The 21,235-nt window shown below is 37.0% G+C and overlaps 1 protein-coding gene across 6 annotated transcripts in view; it reads left to right on the top strand.

Annotated features, from left to right (window-relative positions):
- Positions 1-21,235, top strand: part of cdk6 (cyclin dependent kinase 6) — a 79,843-nt gene that overhangs the window by 19,127 nt on the left and 39,481 nt on the right. For 3 of the 6 annotated variants that reach the window (XR_012394449.1, XM_073930412.1, XM_005159695.6), the window contains exon 4: positions 7,840-8,007. Coding sequence is in view for 5 of the 6 variants with exons in the window: in XM_073930412.1 (XP_073786513.1) it covers positions 7,840-8,007 (168 nt within the window). In the remaining variant the exon portion in view is untranslated. Of the gene's footprint in view, positions 1-7,839; positions 8,010-8,227; positions 9,280-21,235 lie in introns of those variants that run through there. The other 3 variants (XM_073930415.1, XM_073930414.1, NM_001144053.1) reach the window with 2 other exon arrangements.

A 21,235-nucleotide genomic window follows, 5' to 3' on the forward strand; every position in this document is an offset into this window, starting at 1 on the left:
CATAGATTTTTGAAGTAAGCAATTTGCATTTGATACGCTTTACTTATGCAAATGTATTGTTTTCCCATACATCTTTAACTAATTTCAAGTACATTAGTAAAACCTTTTTTTCCTCAAAAGTCCTAAGAGTTCACAAATAACACATGGATGCTAAAACCTTTACAACAAGTAGTCATTATATAGCTAATGCATTCAACACAACCTTCCAGACTCTGAATATTTTAGCCAAAGAGCTTCTTGAATATGCATCAGTGAGATTTGATTCTGTCAGGCCACACAGACATCAGATAGCAGACATCAGTTGTAGACCCTCCCAAAAGATGCCCAGCCGCCTCATTCACCATGCTCCCTCCCAAGGACAGCAGATTGCAGAGGTCTCAGCCTCCACCCCATCCCAGCCCCAAAACTGCCCCATTTCAGACCCACCGCATGCTAATTGATGAGAGTGGGCCCCAGGAATCAAATGAGCTGGAAGGAGATCAAGCGGCTGGCCCTGCGTTTGGGAGTGCGGCTCGGCTTCTGCGGCCCCGCGCCTTCCCGAGGCCTGTCTCTGCTCCATAAAGGAGAGCCTAATGAAGCATGGGGAAGGAATTACACTAACGCTAACTGGCAGATGTCCTGCATTGTGCCGGGGTACAATAAACAATATGGCTGCCTCTCATGAATTAGCATGAGAAAGGGGGGTGCCTTCTGGAAGCTCTGTTTTGACTGCTGTTTTTTTTTTGGGGAGAGTTTTTCTTCCTACTCGGCTTTATTTCCTCCCCTATTTTTGAGAAGAGGTACTTTAGGACAGGTGCTATCAAATCTTTCCTTTGTTTCCAGTCTGAATGCCTCTCATCGCCGCCTGGTTATTTCAGGTCGGTACTGTTGGTTTTAATTTGAGGCATTAATGTTTTGATTGTAAATGACGGTGCCTCTCTTGTTTGAATAGCATGTTTCGACAAAGGACAACTAGCGTGTTTCGACAAAGAATCATTCAGATTCCACCTGTTGGGTTACTCCTTTGGAGATTACACTGAGAGATTGTGTGACAGGTATATCAAGGTTGATATTTCCGCTTAACTAAAGTGCTTTCCAGGGTATCATTCATCATTTAAATAATAATTGCAGCTCTTTAACTGCAGTAAATAGTCACTGGGATTGTCTGTATCTACTGAATGTGTTCATGCATTAAAGATTGGGACAAACATAATTCAGCACTGTTCTAAAGATATTTATTTAACCTTATGAAATATTATTAGTTCAACAGTACTTTAATTTTTGAATATATTTTAATATGTAATGAATTCTGTGGGGGTGACACGGTGGCTGAGTGGTTAGCACTGTCGCCTCACAGCAAGAAGGTTGCTGGTTTGAGTCCCGGCTGGGCCAGTTGGCATGTTCTCTCCGTGTTGGTGTGGGTTTCCTCTGGGTGCTCCGGTTTTCCCCACAGTCCAAAGACATGCACTATAGGTGAATTGGGTAAGCTAAACTGTCCGTAGTGTATGTGTGCATGTCCTGGTCCTCCAGGTTGAGGGTTGAGCGTTGGGTTAATGACTCACCTCGTAAAATTACATGTTACAAAACACCAATATGGTGCTGCTAAACATCAACTTCGATATAAATGGCCTTGGGAGTAAGTAAGCAAGTAAGTAATGAATTCTGTGGGGGTGGCATGGTGGCTCAGTGGTTAGCATGAGCAAAAAGATCGCTGGTTTGAGTCCCGGCTGGGCCAGTTGTTCATTTCTGTGTGGACTTTGCATATTCTCCCGGTGTTGGCGTGGGTTTCCTCTGGGTGCTCTGGTCTCCCCCACAGTCCAAAGACATGGGGTAAAGGTGAATTGTACAAACTAAATTGTTCATTGTGTATGAATGTGTGTGTATATGGGTGTTTCTCAGTACTGGGTTGCGGCTGGAAGGGCATTCACTGCGTAAAACATATGCTGGAATAGTTGGCGGTTCATTCCACTGTGTCAACCTCTTAAATAGAGACCAGGATAAAGGAAAATTTAATTCTGTGACGTTAAAGCAGATTTTAAAGCATCATTACGTCACTTTTCAAGGTGATGTGATCCTTAATCAATGATTGTAATTGGCTCAGTTGCAGTTATGCTGTTAAAAAGTTAGTTATGCATGAAACATAGGCACTCATATCCGTATCGGCCCATTAAATGTTTAATTTTAATGTTATTGGCTTTATAAATTAATTAGCAGCTAGTAAATTAATAGATTGGCAGCATGGGAGATGTTCATTGTGAATAAGTAATGTGTATGTATATAGCGCATTTATTGTATGATGTATAAGTGCTTTACAATCATGAGAGGGGAGTCTCCCCATTCCACCTTCAGTGTGCAGCATCCACTTGGAAGATGCGACGGCAGCCACAGGACAACGGTGCTCCCCACACACCAGCTATTGGTGGAGTGGAGAGACAGTGAAGGAGCTAAGTCAGTGTATGGGGATGATTGGGAGGCCATGATGGCTAAGGGCTGAAATCCCACGCCAACAGGAGGAGAACATGCAAAAATCCACACAGAAATGCCAACTGACCCAGCCGAGGCTTGAATCTGGTCATCTTAATACCCACTGCGATGTCCCAAATATAAAGTGATTGGATATAAATTTTAGATTAATATAATACGGCTGACAAATAAAAAGTGATTGGATATAAATTAATAATAATAATAATAATAATATAATAAATTATATGTTGGTGCATACCCACTAGCTCATTTTGTGGAAACCATGATGCGGTACATCTGAATCAAAAGTAAAGAGAATGAAAGGTCTCTATTGGTTTCTTCTGATTATTTTATTTCTGCTGAAATTTGTATTAATATTAAAAAAAGGTAATAATTTTGACCTGTAAAATTTTGAATGGTACGGATATTTATTTTATAACCTTGTATTGAGCTACACATGTACAGCTTCCCCTACAAAAGTGGTGCTGGAAATGCGCACAGACTCCATTTGTCATGATAATTGGATACATAACACGTGCATAAAAGGCTCACGAGCTACTTAATATGTGTTGGGAGGAGACGATATGTGTGTTTATCCTCGGGTCACACTTCCAAGCGCTTGTGTACCTTTCTTTTTTCTTTTCACTTTTTGTCTGGAGCCAAAATGGGCCAACCGTGGACCATTTTAGGCCTTGACAGAGGAGCTGGTAGGGGGTGATGCTGTTTTAGGAGCTCCCAGAATAACAGCCTGTGCCTGAAGGTCTGAGAGGTCATGGCTGGATGGGTATTGAGAAAGGCTCCTTGTTTACGCTGGCTGCCTGACTCTAACACACACGCGTTCCCCCCAGCGCGAGCATTGTGAAGACCTCCGTCCCCTTCCCCTCGCCCTGGTCTGACTCGCGCCGTTTGCAGTTTTCTGCTTGAGTGTGCACCCCATTGTTTCAGTGGTTTTAATCACTCACCAGCTGGTGGGGGAATGAACAGTGCCGCGGGCTCGGATCCATGTCACTTGTGAGGTCTTGGCAGCGGGTTTCTCAGGGGTAGGCCTGCCACCGCTTGATACCTCTGCTTTGGAGCAAGTCAAGCAGCAACTGTGAGCAAATGCTCTTTGCTCGGCACTTCCACCCAACTTTTTTGTATGTACTGCCCCATTTTTGTTTTCTTATCTGGTTGCCAGTTAGACCTTCTAAGACCGTTATCGACAATTTGTATCAGAGTTAAGGGCAGTTTGGTTGCTGTCTTTCCACCCCACACCTTCCTTTTAAAGGGGTAGTTCACTCATTATTTACATGTCGTATGTTTTTTTGTGTGTCATGTCGGTATAATGGTTAGGAAGTACAACTGTTCTAACCTGATGTGCATTGAAATGGACAAAAATATATGTATACTTAAAGAGTGTTGAATTTTTATTGTTATAATTTGGTCTTATTTATCCGCTTAAGTCGTGACGTATGGGATACCGTTTCCGGGTGCAAGCCGCTACTCATTTGAACTGAGAAAATATTCCCCTCTTAGTCATATCAATCATGAAATCATGGTGTACACTACAGTCTCTAGACTTGCTGTATCACTGGCACAAATATTTTAACAATTTATAAAAAATGTATCACTTTTATCATATATTAGGAATGGATATATACAGGGCTTTACATTAACACCCGCCAACCCCGCCAAATGCGGGTAGACTTCAGCTCTGGTGGGTTAGACAGACACCTCCAATAGCCACTTTGGCTGGTTGGAAATCATTTTAAAATTGTAGTGTTCTTAAAAGCAGGGTTCGACAATAAGCATGGCCCAATATTCATGCAAATGTCATCTTAAAATCAAAAAGCAGCACGACTGACAAAAATAACTGTGTTCGTGCGAGCAAAACCGCAAAAAAGAAGGTAAAAACCAATCGAGAGGATGATCACTCACGCGCAGAGGTGATGTGACGCATGGGACTGTTAATAAGCGCGAGCGCTCCTGTTTACTTGCGCGTAGCAACCGTGCCTAAAGAAGCACAAATGGTGCAGTCGGTTCCCTTTGAAATAGACTGGACAGAGAGCGATGATCGTGCACCCACAGTCCTGCTGCTTTCAAGAGCTCAAGGTTAAACATACACATTGTTTTGTAACCAGCAGCGGTAACTGCTTTCATTTTAATTATTCTTGGAACAGATTATTAACAGGCCTTTCATTATCCAACACCTGCTTTCATTTGCTTAGTTATTTTTGTTAATATGGTTTAATTATATATTTTTTTTACAATAGCATTTCTTTAATGGGAGATTCACTCCCCTTTTATAAGTAGTTAACTGGTGATCTGGGAAATTTAGCCAGGACAGATTATTGTGCATATTTTAGATACATTTTTTAATGAATTTTATTATTTTTTTTAATGTTTTTTTTTAAAGAAAAGTTTTGTTGAATTAAAAAGTGCATCTATACAGCTATATTTTCCTTGTATTGACATAAAAAAATTGTGGCTAAGAATTACTTATTTGGTGTGGTCAGACATAAACTTGGTAAATCCTTAATTTTGAGCCCTGAAAAGTCATGAAATAAAACATAATTGCATTGGGACAACCCATTTGCTCATGCACACTGAGCAAGCTAATACAAAATACACAGAAAAAGTGAAATAAATGAGAAGGCATGTGGACATTACACAACACCTAAAGCATTTTAGCATGTCCGAGTCAAATTTATGCATATAAAATAAAAAGAGAAAATGGCGAGTGGCTAGTAATGTTGGAAATCTAGTGGTTTAAGTGGGTGCTTTAGTCATTTTCATTGTGAACTTTAAACACCGGAAGTCTTTTATACACTATTTGAAAAGTATAAATGCTGGATTGACATTCATTACATGATCACAAATCCGATGTGCCATTATTTGTAACTTTAGGTGGTTTCTAAAACGAAACCTGTCAGTGTTATTGTCAGTCTCTCGTATCCCGACCTTTACATACTCGCGGCTGTAGCTCCTTGTCATCTTAACTGAGTGATTGACAGCTGATATTAACCAATCCATTTGCGTTCTGTTCTAGCGTAGTGGGCTAATAAGAAAATATGCGACCAAAACGGTTGTAATTTCAAGCCCTGGAATTAGTGTGGACATAGCCCAAACCCAACTAGCTAGACCGACGCTTACCAACAGCCTAATGAGGCCCACTGGCTAACCGTCAGCTTGTTGTTTTCCATGCTTTAGAATGAGTTAACTAGTTCAAGCACTTTTAAGTTGTTTCTTTGTTTGTTTATGTATTGTGGTTTGATTTCATATTGGGCCACAGGCAGAACGAGGCAGTTGATAATTAGCTGTGATCCAGGACAGCTGCAGGGAAGCAGAGGCCTGCGGGGATGCAGCCGTACAGCAGTCTGTCTTTCCTGCTCTGCCGTCACATTAGTTATCAACATCTGCCAGACATGAGCTTTAAAGACACATGCTCAGTTTTTCACTCCTCATTCATATATACAGTTGAAGTCAGAACTATTAGCCCCCCTGTATATTTTTCCCCCAAGTTGTGTTTAATGAAAAGATTGATTTCAACACAATTCTTAACGTAAGTTTTAACAACGCATTTCTAATGATTGCTTTGTTTTATCTTTGCCATGATGACAGAACATGATATTTTACTAGATATTTTCCAAGATGCTATTCAGCTTAAAGTGACATTTGAAGGCTTAATTAAGTTAATTAGGCAAGTCGGGGTAATTAGGCAGGTCATTGTATAACAATGGTTTGTTCTGTGGACAATCTAAAAATTTGCTAAAGGGGGCTAATAATATTGACCTTAGAAAATTAAAAACTGCTTTTATTCTAGCCGAAATAAAACAATGAAGACTTTCTCCAGAAGGAAAAATATATTATCGCACATACTGTGAAAATTTCCTTGCTCTGTTAAACATTATTTGCAAGCAAAGCACAGCATCCAAAAACATCTGCTTTACAATGTCGTTTACCACATTAGCCAAATTGATCACATGACTGTGTAACATGACTAAAACGCGCCATCGTTTTTGAAAGCCTCCATTTTCACTGTATACATTGCAAGACAAAAATGCCGTTTCCAAATTTATTGACTTTGCAAAGCGTTTTTTTTTTTTTTTTAAATACGTGGTCTTTAAATGCCATCTCAGTATAGACTAGAGTAGGGCCCATGGGCCGAAGTTGGCCCATTCTAACCTTTGATTTGGCCCACCATCCCACCTGAAAAGAGAGTACGAATGATGGAGAGGGTTGGCGAGAATGCCATTCATCATGTTTAATTTGACGTAACATTTTTTTGCTTGTTTGTTTAATTGCTGAGTTACAAAAAAAGATACAAATGTTTCAATTAAATGTTGTAAATCTGATTTTTAAAAACGTAAATACTATCACTATCACATAGAAGACATCGGCGAGCAAATTTTTGTCTCCATTCAAAATAAATGAGATTGTTTTGATTTTTACTTTAATAAGTTCAATAGAAAACATAAAAAGGCATATTAGTTAATATAAAGCAATGTTTTCTAGTTATTATTATTATTATTTTTTCCGGGGTTTTCGCTTTTATTTGGATAGGAAAGTTGAGAGAATTGACAGGAAAGCATGGAAAGCAGAGAGAGGGGAAGGATCGGCATAGGGCCGGAATAGAGGCGGAATCGAACTAGGGTCGTTGTGAGCACTGGAGGGCATGTGTCGACGCACTAACCACTACACCACTGGTGCCGACTTTCTAGTTATTTTAAAAATATTATAAAAATAAATTTAAAAATCCCCCATGACAACTATATTTACCTTTGGCCCACTAGCCAACTTTAGTTTTTGGCCCTTTTGTCAGAAGAAGTTTGGGCACCCCTGGTGTAGACGGAAAGCTGAAACAGAGAGAAAATTGTGCACTTTTATGCAAAAAAAGTGGCTCAAACATGGCCCAAACCAACTAGCCAGACCGACGCCGACCAACAGACCGACGAAGCTGTTATTTTATACTGTATTTTACTAGATGTTTTCCAAGATACTAGTATTCAGCTTAAAATGACATTTAAAGGCTTCATTAGGTTAATTAGGCAAGTCAGAGTAATTAGGCAAGTCATTGTATAACAGTAGTTTGTTCTGTAGACAGCGGAAAAAATATTGCTTAAGGAGCTAATAATATTGACCTCAAAAATTTTTTATCTGCTTTTATTCTAGCTAAAATTAAAAAAAAGACTTTCTCCAGAAGAAAAAATATTATCGGAAATACTGTGAAAAATGCCTTGCTCTGTTAAACATTATTTGGGAAATATTTGAAAAAGAAAAAAAATCAAAGGAGGGCGAATAATTTTGACTTCAGCTGTATATTGTATATATACTGTTCCATCAGATTAAATCCACTTACGGTTATTAAAATGTAGTGCTTATATATTTGTAGTTGCTTATTTGGTCTTGTTTTGGCAGGATATGATGTACCAGCTGCTGCAGGGTCTTGATTTCCTCCACTCTCACCGTGTGGTTCATCGGGATCTTAAGCCTCAAAACATTCTAGTAACCAGTGGAGGACAGATCAAGCTGGCTGATTTTGGCCTGGCGCGGATCTACAGCTTTCAGATGGCTCTTACTTCCGTGGTGAGTAACTGGCCTGCTCAAGAGTCTGCTATTATGACTTTAGAAGCACTAATATTAATTAAAAAGTTTCAATTCATTTAAAAAAATGGTAATATATTTATTATACTGTATATATTAATGAGAAAATATAAATTATAATTAGTGCTGGGTAAAGTATGCAAAAATAAAGTTTATAAATACACAGATGCATCCCTATATTTGAGAAAATGTTTATTTGTAGTTTTAGTTGATCATTTGGAAAAGTGGCAGAAGGTAGATTTTTCAGACGAATGATCTGTTTAACTGCATCCCAATCATCACAAATACTGCAGAAGACCTATTGGTAACCGCATGGACCCAACATTCTCACAGCAATCAGTCAAGTATGGTGAAAGAAAAATTATGGTTTGGAGCTACATTCAGTATGGTGGCATGCGAGAGCTCTGCAGAGTGGATGGCAACATCAACAGCCTGAGGTATCAAGACATTTGTGCTGCCCATTGCATTACAAACCACAGGAGAGAGCAAATTCTTCAGCAGGATAGCGCTCCTTCTCATACTGCAGCCTCCACATCAAAGTTCTTGAAAGCAAAGAAGGTTAAGGTGCTCTAGGATTGGCCAGCCCAGTCACCGGACATAAACATTATTAAGCATGTCTGGGGTAAGAAGGAGGAGGCATTGAAGATGAATCCAAAGAATCTTGATGAACTCTGGGAGTCCTGCAAGAACGCTTTCTTTGCCATTCCAGATGACTTTATTAATAAGTGATTTGAGGAAGATAAAGATGATGTCCATAAGATGTATTCGCATTAAAAGTCCACCAATCAGACATATGCCTGAAAATGCACTCATAATATCAAATAAAATATGTCAAATGAATAATGTCAAATAAATATCTGCTATGTCTTTGGTCTTACAAAGTGCTCTAAGTTGAGCTGGATTGGACATGCCAGTTTTCTTCCTCCACCCTTTAAAGCCACTCTCCCTTGAGGATGCCTCAAAAGATAGCAGATGCTGGTGTTTTCTCTTGGGCAAATTCGTAAAAATATCTCCCATATATTTTACACGGCTGATTTATCACATTTTTAAAATGTAGTCAAGATGTTTGCAGTGACTATTGCATTTCTGCTATCTAATTATAGTCCTCGCCACGGCCCGTATCACATGCACAGGGGATTGCAAAGAGCATGCTGGATTAACCAACTGTTTCACATCTCATTCAGCTCGCAGATTCTGAATGACTGCCTGCGCCTTCTGTCAAGTTATGTGGTTTCGGAGGTTTTGTTGCTGTGCAAAAAAAAAAATGTTTCAGTTCTTTAATAAGGCGCTGCTGGCTGTTAAGTCGTTGAGTGGGCGAGCCTCTGACGGTTCACCTGGGAATCTACCAGAAAAATATCCCCTCTGCTTTACCACACCCCTCGCATACTGAGAAACGAGAAAAAAAAGGCGATAGATAAGGCAGGGGGTTGCTTACAGTGACTCTTTGGCTCTCCAGATTAATGTTCCCTAGCCTGGAATCCCCCTTTTTCACCCGCCCTTCAAGCAGCTAAAAAAAATCCATTTCCTCTCTCTCTTGGCAGTTACAGGAATGTCGTTATTGTGTATGCAAAAGACGTGCTGTTATGGCTTTTGGCTCTGCAATCTATGACAACACTCAATGTTAGCTACTAGTTTGTCATGGTGTACAATACAGGACCTGAGAAGTGCTGAATGGACCAGAGATAGTTGGCTGAGTCATTACTGCCCACCAGAAATGCGAATTACGATGATTCAAAACAGACTACTGTTCTCAATGCAAAGCACTTCAAACAGGCAGATTGTATAAAGGATGTCTGCTTTGCAAAAACCATTAAGGAATATCCCTTTCTGGGGGTGTTTTCCACTTTTTCAGGGGTATAAATAACAAAGTGTTTTGCTTTACTGATTGTACTACTTTTAATTAGGGCTGCACAGTTTGGCTTTTTAGCATTGATATTGTAATGTGCGAATCTGCCACATATATATATATATGTATGTGTGTGTGTGTATTTATATTATTTATATATATGTATAAATATGTATATATGTATGTATATATATATATATATATATATATATATATATATATATATATATATATATATATATATATATATATATACATACATATATATATATATATATATATATATATATATATATATATATATATATATATATATATACATACATATATATATATATATATATATATATATATATATAGACAATGAAGACTATATTGTTATTATCTTTATTAAATTGTACACTAACTAACAAAAGTCTTGTTGTCGATCCCAAATGTAAGAGCAACAAATAGTAACTTGACTTCTAGTTGATCATTTGGAAAAGTGGCAGAAGGTAAATTTTTCAGATGAATCATCTGTTCAATTGCATGCCAATCATCACAAATACTGCAGAAGACCTATTGGACCCAAGATTCTCAAAGACATTAGTCAAGTTTGGTGAAGAAAAAAAATCATGGTTTGGGGTTGCATGGTTACATTGGTGGCAACATCAACATCCTGAGGTATCAAGACATTTGTGCTGCCCATTACATTACAAACCACAGAAGAGGGCGGATTCTTCTGCAGGATAGCGCTCCTCTTTATACTGTAGCCTCCACAACAAAGTTCCTGAAAGCAAAGAAAGTCAAGGTGCTCTAGGATTGTCCAGCCCAGTCACCGGACATATGAACATTATTGAGTATGTCTGGGGTAAGAAGGAGGAGGCATTGAAGATGAATCAAAAGAATCTTGATGAACTCTGGGAGTCCTGCAAGAACACATTCAGACATTCCAGAGGACTTTATTAATAAGTGATTTGAGTCATTGCAGAGATGTGTAGATGCAGTCCTCCAAGCTCATGGGAGTCATACATAATATTTATTCTTTCTCCACTGCAGCATGACTTAATATTGTATACTGTACCATATTTCTGTTAAATGACAAAACTTTTGTCTAAGCAAAGTCAGACCTTACTGTCTTAATTAAATAATTAAAAATCAAGGCATGCTCACGTTTTATTTTGGTAAAATAAGCGTAATCTAGAGGCATTTGCCTTTCATATAAGCCACTTCTTATAATGACCAACTAGAAGTCAAGTTATAATTTGTTGTTCCTAAATATTGGATGGGCGACAAGACTTTTGTCATGTGGTGTATTTATCTATAACGTATAATGTTTATTATATTTTATATATATATATATATATATATATATATATATATATATATATATATATATATATATATATATATATTTATACACTTTCCATATAGGATATTAAAAGTCATCTTGTGAAATTCTATTCACATCTCAATATACAGTTGAAGTCAGAATTATTAGCCCTCCTTTGAATTTTTTTTCTTTTTCAAATATTTACCAAATGATGTTTAACAGAGCAAGGAAATTCGGATAGTATTTTTTTTTCTTTATTTCGGCTAGAATAAAAACAGTTTTACATTTTTTAAATACCATATAAGGACAAAATTATTAGCCCCTTTAAGCTATATTTTTTTTGATAGTCTACAGAACAAACCATCATTATACAATAACTTGCCTAATTACGCTAACCTGCCTAGTTACCCTAAATAACCTAGTTAAGCCTTAAAAATTATCTAGTAAAATATTATTTACTGTCCTCATGGCAAAGATAAATATAATCAGTTATTAGAAATGAGTTATTAAAACTATTATGTTTAGAAATGTGTTAAAAAAATCTGCTCCATTATCAGAAATTGAGGAAAAAAATAAACAGGGGTCTAATAATTCTGACTTCAACTGTATATTGCAGACAAACAAAATATCTCAGTGTCATTTTTTTTCCAATATCATGCTGCCTACTTTTAATCCTGGTAGATTATGGAGTTTATTAAACTCAGTTTCAGACACTTTCGACTCAGCTCTCGCCTCGTAGATGAGAAAACTGGAGCAATTGAGGGTTGTATAGACCACCCATTGGGTGAACCGAGAGGTAGAGATTAGCCTGACCCTACAAATCTCATGGGTGCAGAGTATTGTTGATCATTAGAATGACTCTGGTTCTCCCGGCAACTTTTGTCCACCTTTGATTGACGGTCTAAAGAAAGAACACAAAACACAGTAACGCTTGTTTCTTGCTTATTGCCATTTTGAAAGTATTAGGTGCTTCCCCCCCAATCAGGTTTTTTTGGCCTCCAGTCCAAGTCCGAGTCATTTGATTTTGATTATCAACTTATACCGAAACCTGATCCAATATTTCTTTAATACATTAAAAAACTAAAGAGTGTAGAAACAGATCCAGGATGTTTATTTATTTATTTATTTATTTTTATTCACCTCATTTTAACAAGCAGTGCACTTCTGTGAGGTAGCTTGAACAATAAAGTAATAAATAACATCAATTATTCACTTTTGGACTTTAGTGCAACAGTATATATATATATATATATATATATATATATATATATATATATATATATATATATATATATATATATATAATATAAAAACAAATAGCACCTCAACTTAAAATGCCTGGCAGGCAATCCCAAATTTACACCGTTTGCTATGGTAATGTTGTCGTCATCAACTGTATAATACCTTCAGACCGCAGACATACTCACGTTTTCTGCTTAAAGGTTCTTCCATGTTCTAGTGATGTCATGTCGCACACATTTCTGTTTCTGTGTGAATTAAAGAGGTCTAACCACTGCATAACCATAGATGTGTTAAAAAAATAATTTATAAATATATATATTTGAGTCCTTATCGGGAGGTTACGTCTGATTCTGATTGCGTGATCGGCCCAATTTCCAATTATATGATCAGATCTGGACATCTCTTGTAAACACAAAACAACAGTTTTCGTCTGGAGCTATTTCACAGGACTCCACACTTGTAAACAATGCGTTTGTGCGGCTTTCACCCCCGGCCACACTGATCACAGCTACCAAGCTGACCTATCACAGAGCTTGCGATATGCGTTGTTGCGACGTGTAGTTAAATTTTTGAGAGGTGTGCGTCAGTGTTGTCGTCAGCCACGGCGAGGGTTATGCGACCGCGCAAAGGCTGTGGTGGAGCATACGCGTGCGCTTGACGCAGAAATATAAATCAGCCTTTAGTTTGCACTGCATTGACGATGATTGGAAGCATTACATTAGAAGTTTTATTTACATTTAAATATTTGTTTACATAAGATGCAAGAAATTCACTGTTTAAATTGTTATTTACAGGATATACAAGAGCTTTTTTATTTAGAAGATATACTGCTCATTTTAATCTGAAAAACACTGAAAATTATTTTTTTTTTTTCTAAAAATGCATGTTGTTTATTTTCAGTTAAAAAAAATAGTTTTAGGTAATGTGTCCGTGCTGAAATATCCAGCTTAAACCAGCCTAAGCTGGTTGGCTGGTTTTAGCTGGTCGACCAGCCTGCTTTTAGAGGGGTTTTGGCCATTTCCAGGCTGGTTTCCAGCCATTTCCAGCCTGGTCTAAGCTGGTCAGACTGGAAAATGACCAGCCAAATCCAGCTTGACCAGCCTGGTTTAAGCTGGATATAGATGATTTTGGCTGGACTCCCAGCTTGGCTAGGCTGGACAAGCTGGTTTTAGCTTGTCATTTATCAGCCTGACCAGCTAAGACCAGGCTGGAAATGGCTGGAAACCAGCCTGGAGGTGGCCAAAACCCCTCTTAAACCAGCCTGGTCGACCAGCTAAAACCAGCCAACCAGCTTAGGCTGGTTTTAGCTGGATTTTTCAGCAGGGGGGTTTAAGGGTGCTTTCACACCTAGACTTTTGTTTCGGAACATGTCACGTTTGCCCAGTTAGCGTGGTTCGTTTGACATATGTGAATCCAGCAATCGCACTCGGATCCACGTCAATCAGTAGTGAGAAAGCAATACGATCCGAGCCTGGTTATATCACAGTGTTTTTTGGATATGTAATAGGCATACGGCGATATGAAGAGAGAATTATAAGTAGGCCGGGAGGTCATTCCAGACATCCCAAGTTTCCCGGAGTCACCCGAGTTTCCCGGGAGTCACCCGCTAATGCCCGCAAACGAGTGATAAAACGCATCCCTCCTCACTCTTCAGACACGTCGCGCACACCCTGTCAAACACCACCAAACCACCATCCTCCTGACAACTGAGCGGGACTCTGCAAAATAAACCGTGAAACTGACCAATGTGATGAAAAGTTTACTCACACGTGACTTGTTTTAGCAATTTTGGTTCGTTTAAAAACTTTGCCATGTGAAAGTGAACCGCACCAAGAGCAAAGAGCAACAATGTAACAATTTTAATCCATGTTTCGGAACAAATGAATCGATCCACAGGTGAGAAAGCACCTTTAATTTCTGTTGCTTACCATTGATGTTCAATAAATAATTATAGATAGTGTGTGTTTCTCTCAATTATTTTAAAATCAAGTAACACACCACTCATTCAAGAATCTTGTCATTTGTGAGCATATTTACTGTACAAAACTTATCAGAGAACTATGAAGGCAAAAAAATTAAATAAATACATAAAATAGCCGTTCATTAATCGTAATAGAGTTAAAATATTCAATCAATCGAGATTTTGATTATAAGCCAAATCACCCAGCCCCACGTCAGAAGTTGCACTTGACACTACAAAGCATGCAAACTGTAATGTAGTGACACTGTGTGAGGTCGAAATCGATTTCAGCCTCATACTTTATACCAAAAGGGGTTATTGTAGAAATAAAGGCAGCTGGGATTGTCCCATGAAAGCGATTAGGATCCTGCTCAAGCAAACATCATGTGCACTGCATTGCTCATGAAATTGGATTTAGGGAACAGCAGGCGAATGCCTCAGATCATTTATCCTCCTGATTGTTGTACAATTTTTACATCTTTTAAGTGTTAAGCAAGCATTCGTTAATCTATTACTATGCTTCTTCTGCAAGACCTCCTAACATCGAAGGCGAATAGGCTTGTCTGCTGCTTTTATCAGCTTATAAAACATATTTACAGGCCTCTCTGAAATAGATGCCATCTGCAGAAGGGATCCAGAAGTCCAGGCTGCTTTCGGTGGGTTTGTGTAGATTCGCTTTACAAGTGGCTGTCGCGGCTTAAATTGTCCTGAGATAAAAAAGAATCCCTCTTTTCCGGCAACCGTTTTTCGGCATACCACAAACTTCATAACAGTCTGTGCTGTGGGAGTCCTGTGGGCCCTGTCACTTCCTTCCCCTCTGATGGCAGAATGAATCCCTTATGTTTGTAGCACCTACCGAGCATAGCTAGCTAGACCCATCCACTAACCCAAAACATCCTACAATTCTGTGGTGCTGAGTTTCAGTGAATAATATGAGTTCAGATATGATGCAGACTGTGCCATTTTGCATCAATTGATTAATTTCATAATTTATTATATGATTATTGAACAAATAACTTGTATGTTCTGTTTGTTTAAAGTGATTCAGAAATGGGATACCAGTGATTATTCAGTATTATAAGACTTGACAAGTTTGAGTCTTTGAACTATGCAAACCGAACAGTAGGTTTCATAAACCAATGAGTCGTATAAGTTAATTCATTAAATTAAAAAGTACTCAAGCTCATAACTTACCAAGTCTGAGGGATCAAACATAGTGTTTTAGATTCAGAGACCATTAACTCTTCTAAACTGTCCGTTTAAAGAATCATTCCGATGACTTACAACTGTGAATTCTTCTGATTGCTCATGTTTTAGCAAGCAATCTGATTCACGAACAAATGACTCTAAAGTACTGATTATTTTAATCACCCACAGTGTTTTAGATTCACATGAATGACTTTTTTGAGTTGCTGAAGGAATATCTTATGCAAACAATCTGATTCACTAACAAATGACGAATTAATAAGTGAATTTGTTACATTAAAAAAGTACTCAAGCTCATAACTTGCCAAGTCTAAATGAATCAATTATGTTATTTTAGATTCAGAGATAAATGACATTTTTTTGAGTTGTTTGTTTAAAGAATCATCTTGATGACTCACAACTTTGAATCCTTCTGACTGCTCATCTTTTAGCATGCAATCTGATTCGCAAACAAATGATCAATTATAAGGAAGTTTGTTCAATTAAAAGTACTCAAGCTCATAACTTGCCAAGTCTAAGTGAATCACACATAGTGTTTTAGGTTCAGATGAATGACTCTTTTGAGCGGTTCTTTTAAAGAATCATTTTGATGACTTACAACTTTGAATTCTTCTGACTGCTCATGTTTTAGCAAGCAATCTAATTCACAAACAAATGACTCTAAAGTACTGATTATTTTACCCACAGTGTTTTAGATTCACATAAATGACTCTTTTGAGCAGTTTTTAAGGAATATCTTATGTAAGCACTCTGATTAAATTAATGATGAATTAATAAGTTAATTTGTTAAATTAAAAAAGAACTCGAGCTCATAACTTGCCAAGTCTAAACGAATCAATGGTGTTATTTTAGATTCAGAGATAAATGACTCTGAGCAATTTGTTTAAAGAATCATCTTGATGACTTTCAACTTTGAGTTCTTTTGACTGCTCGTCTTTTAGCATGCAGTTTGTTTCATGAACAAATGATTCTTATAAATTAATTTGTTAAATTAAAAAGTACTCAAGTCAAGCTCTTAATTTGCCAAGTCTGACTGAATCACCTGCATTGTTTTAGATTCAGAGACAAATGACTCTTTTGAACTGTTCGTTTAAAAAAATCGTTCTGATGACCTACAACTTTTTATCCTTCTGACTGCTCATCTTATGCAAGCAATTTGATTCATGAACAAATGACTCTAACGATTATTTTAATTTATTGTTTCGACAGACTCACAAGTTCATAACATAACACTTTGAATCACTATGACTCATTATATCAGGCAAACAAATTGGTTAATTAAAAAATTAATGATATAAAACAAAATATACCAAGTTCATTTAGTCAGATTCACAAACAAATGATCATTATAGGTAAGTTTGTTAAATTAAAAGCACTCAAGCTTATAAATTGCCAAGCCTGAGTGAATCAGACATAGATTCAGATAAATGACTCTATTGAGCTGTTTCTTTAAAGAATCTTTCTAGAACTTTGAATCCTTCAGACTTTGAATCCATCTTGTGCAAACAAGCTAATTCACGAACAAATGACTCTTAAGTACTGATTATTTTAATTAGTTGGAAAGACTCGCAAGTTTACAACATACCACTTGGAATCTATACAACTATTTATATGATGCAAACTAATTGGTTAATAAAAAATTTGTTGATTATATAAAAACATTTAGTGAGTTCATTCAGGGAATTGTTCTCCGTAAAATCATTCAAATGATGCAGTTCAATTCACAATTGACTCCTGTGATTCAATTGCTTCAATTAATTGCAAAGATGTTCAGAAGGACTCACTAATTAAAGTCTGAATGTGTCTGAGCAATCGGTTTACAGAGAACCCAACTAAATCAACATCTGACTCACTACATATTATAAGGCTCGAGAGACAAGTTTGCGTCAGAGTCTTTGAACTGTGTAGACCAGTTAGTCAGATTTACAAACAAATGATCATTATAAGTTGGTTTGTTAACTTAACTTACCAAGTCTGAGTGAATCACGCTTAATACTTTTAGATTCAGAGATAAACGACTCTTTTGAACTGTTCATTTAAAGAATCATTCTGATGACCAACAAGTTTGAATTCTTCTGTCTGCTCATCTAATGCAAGGAATGTGGTCTGATTTACAAACAAATGACTCTTGAGTACTGATTATTTTAATTAATTGTTTAGAAAGAATCACAAAGTCAACACACCACTGTGAATCAATATAACTATTTATATCATGCAAACAAATTGGTTAATTAAGTATTTGAGTTCATTTAGTGAATTGTTCTCCATAAAATCATGCTAATAATGCGGTTCAATCCACAATTGACTCTTATGATTCAATTGCTTAAATGAAAAGATGGTCAGAAGGACTCACTAATTTTAAGTCAAATGTGTCTGAGCAATCGGTTTACAGATAAACCCACTGAATCAACATCTGAAACACTAAACAGTAACTTTCAATGATTTCAGTCTCTAAATGGAGTTTGTTCGTTCAATTCATCTGTTGTTCAAAAGACTATCTACATTTGCCAATTTTTTAAATAGATTTTAAATTGTTTCAACTTGTGCAAATAAAAACTGCACTACTTAATCCTTTCATGGCAATTATAGCAATTGTGAATAGTAGCTTATTTTGGCAGAGAAGTGAGATGAGCTCGTCTTTTTTTGGCTGTCCAAACAGCTTGACAGAGAAGGGCTTCAGTCCAGCAAACTAATAATGCAATTAACGGTCCACCCCATCTGTCCTCTCATTAAGCACGTCTGGTCAGATTTGCAGTCTCTTCTAATCTGTCCTGGGTGCAGGCTGTTGCAGATGATAATAATTGTGATGTGAGCATGAAGAGGCACACACACAACCTGTTGCATTTAAAAGTCCCCGATCTGACTGAAAGCGAAGCTCTGGATCCCTAAATGAGACAGTATAGTCGTTTCAAGACATGTGTGGGCAGGGGATATTACTCATTGTTTAACAGTTGAAATTATGCAACTCTTTTTACTTTAAATGAATCTGCTTAATGGGATTTCCATTTGAGCTCAGTTTCACTGTCTAGAGCAAACCGACTGTGTCCAATCAGATCTTTACCCTTTGAACGTGCATATAGTTCAGGGAGGGATGAGTGTTATGCGCTGATGAAGATTGCTAACAGAAGTCAGAAACTATTTAATAGGTTAAACATGTTTAGAAGGTAAAGTACATGGCGTTGTAGCATTGTGCTTGGGAACTTTTATGGGACGTGACTAGGGCTGTGCGATTAATTGAATTGCAATCGCTATTTGAAATGTTGTGTTTAGTTAATCGCAAGGGGCTGCGATATGAAATGTGTATTATTTAATTTCCCCAGCTCAGAGCAAATGCGTGCATGGCGTCTTTGTGTGACAGTCTTACTAGCCAATTGAGTGAGCACACTTTTATTCTGCCCAATCATAATTGTGCAATCAAACTATACGGAACGCCCATAATAAAACCCAAACAAACAGGAAAGTGCGGAAGATGGGATGAAGGCGTCTGCCGCTTCAGAAGCATTAACAGACGAATTAATATCAAAGAAAAACAGGACATCGGTAATATTTTTATTACAGGAATATTTTGGTTTCAAAGTCACACAACATTAAAGTTTTAATGTTTTGATAAATTTGTGTATTTTGTGTAGTGCAAAACAACATTGTTAGGGTTAGGGTTAACATTGAAGTGCAAAACAAAGTGTGAAACACTTTTACAAAGCTCGAGACAAATGTACATTTTGAAAAACATTTTTACCTATCATCAAACACAATTACGTAGGAAAAACAATTTTACCAAGGACGAAACAAATTTACATTTTAGAAAAAAATTAACAAGACGCAAAACACTTTTACAAGTCCCGAAACAAATTTACAATTACAGATTCCTTACGGAAAGGGAATGTACCACACCGGGAGTGTGCTCACTCAATTGGCTAGTAAGACTATGTCAGACACAGATGCCATGCACGCATTTGCTCTGAGCGGGGGAAATTAAATAATAATATATACTTTGTCATTTCATTTTCATTGGACAGTTATCTATAGATGCATTAGATGCAGAATTTTAAAGCAGTTTAACGATTTAAATGCTTCCTATTGGATATTAACGTCATTCAATGTGACTACACGCATGACTTTTCGGAGAGCTTACAACTTACTAACTACAGTTTGCTTTAAGAACGTGTTAACAAATTTATTAACAAACTAGCTAGTAGCTACAAAGCCCCTTGTGTGGACTTTGTGTGAAAGGTGTGGCCCTTCCAGTTTAAGAATGAACTTACGAACACCTGGTGCAACCCTACCCAACTAATGGCAAAACGCACTACCTCGCTAAAGACACCGTGCCTTTTAATGCAGTGACCAAAGAGGGATTTAAAAAAACTCATCTAAATGCAGGATAGGAGATATACACTTCCGTCTCGCAGCTATTTCAGCCATTATGGAGTACAACAGCTGTGCGATTAATGTCATGATATTTTGTGTAGAACCTGTGATGATTATTTTGTTTTAGACAATATAAGCTACAGAAAGGCACTTATCAGCGATATTAGTTTGCAGTTCTGTGTTGATATATAATTTTTTTTGTTTGTATAATAAGCTACGCTATCTCTAATTTGATTTCAACTTGTTTGCAGATAAGTAAGGTCATTTTATTTGTGTTTACTGTCTGCTGTTTAGAAAAATGAGTGTTTAATTTCTGAATATTTAAAGATAAATTTGAATAAATGTTAATGTTAATATCTGTTCAGTTGCTTTTTTTAAATAACACTCACTGCGTTTTAGCTGTAAGATGCTTTGATATAGATTATTGAGCTGAAGCTTGACTTCAAAATTAAATCTCAAATCAATTGCAATATCTCTCAAAAAATCCCAATTAGATTTCACCCCAAATTGCACAGCCCTAGACATGAGAACATAAATCTACTTATGCTATAGTCAAATATTTTGAAATGATAGCTGATCTAAAACAATGTATGTATTCATATTTAAACCTAGTAGAGTTTGGTCCAATTAACGAACAAATGACTCTTATGAGACGGTTCTTTTAAAGTGTCAAACTTCAAACTCATAACCCATTGCTTAATTATTATACCTGTCAACCCTCCCTTTTTTCTCGGGATTCTCCCATATTTTACATTTTTATACTGCTATCATCCCGTAAAGATATTTTCCCGTCTTTCTCCTGTATCCTATCTGTCAGATGTGCTCCATATTGATAAATAGCTTTGAATTGATAAATTCCCAAATTGATTCTGTACACGTGATTTGAAGTGGAGCTTCACTCTGGGTTTTGGGTGCGTGTTTGAACAGACATATAGACATAATACCGTCTAAACATGCCGATTTTGGTTTGTTCTTTTTGTATTTTTTTTTTCTGAAGCAGGTAGCAACCAGTAGAGTGAAAAGATGGCAACATGGCGAAAACATCAAACTATGAGGCTAAAAGAAAATGTCTGTTTCTGAAGTCTTGGAAGCAGACAATTACATGGGTACAAAATTAAGAATCTGGGGGGAAAAAAGGTTGTCGTCAGTTTGGCAATCCATTTTATACAAATAATTTATAATTGCAATAAAATACCAGCACATTTTCCATACTGCTCTTTCGTTTGCATAAAATCTTGAATTTTCTCATTAAACATTTATTAACATTTTTAAAATGTTT

The sequence above is a fragment of the Danio rerio genome, chromosome 19 (assembly GCF_049306965.1).
Source record: "Danio rerio strain Tuebingen ecotype United States chromosome 19, GRCz12tu, whole genome shotgun sequence".
Lineage (NCBI taxonomy): Eukaryota > Metazoa > Chordata > Actinopteri > Cypriniformes > Danionidae > Danio > Danio rerio.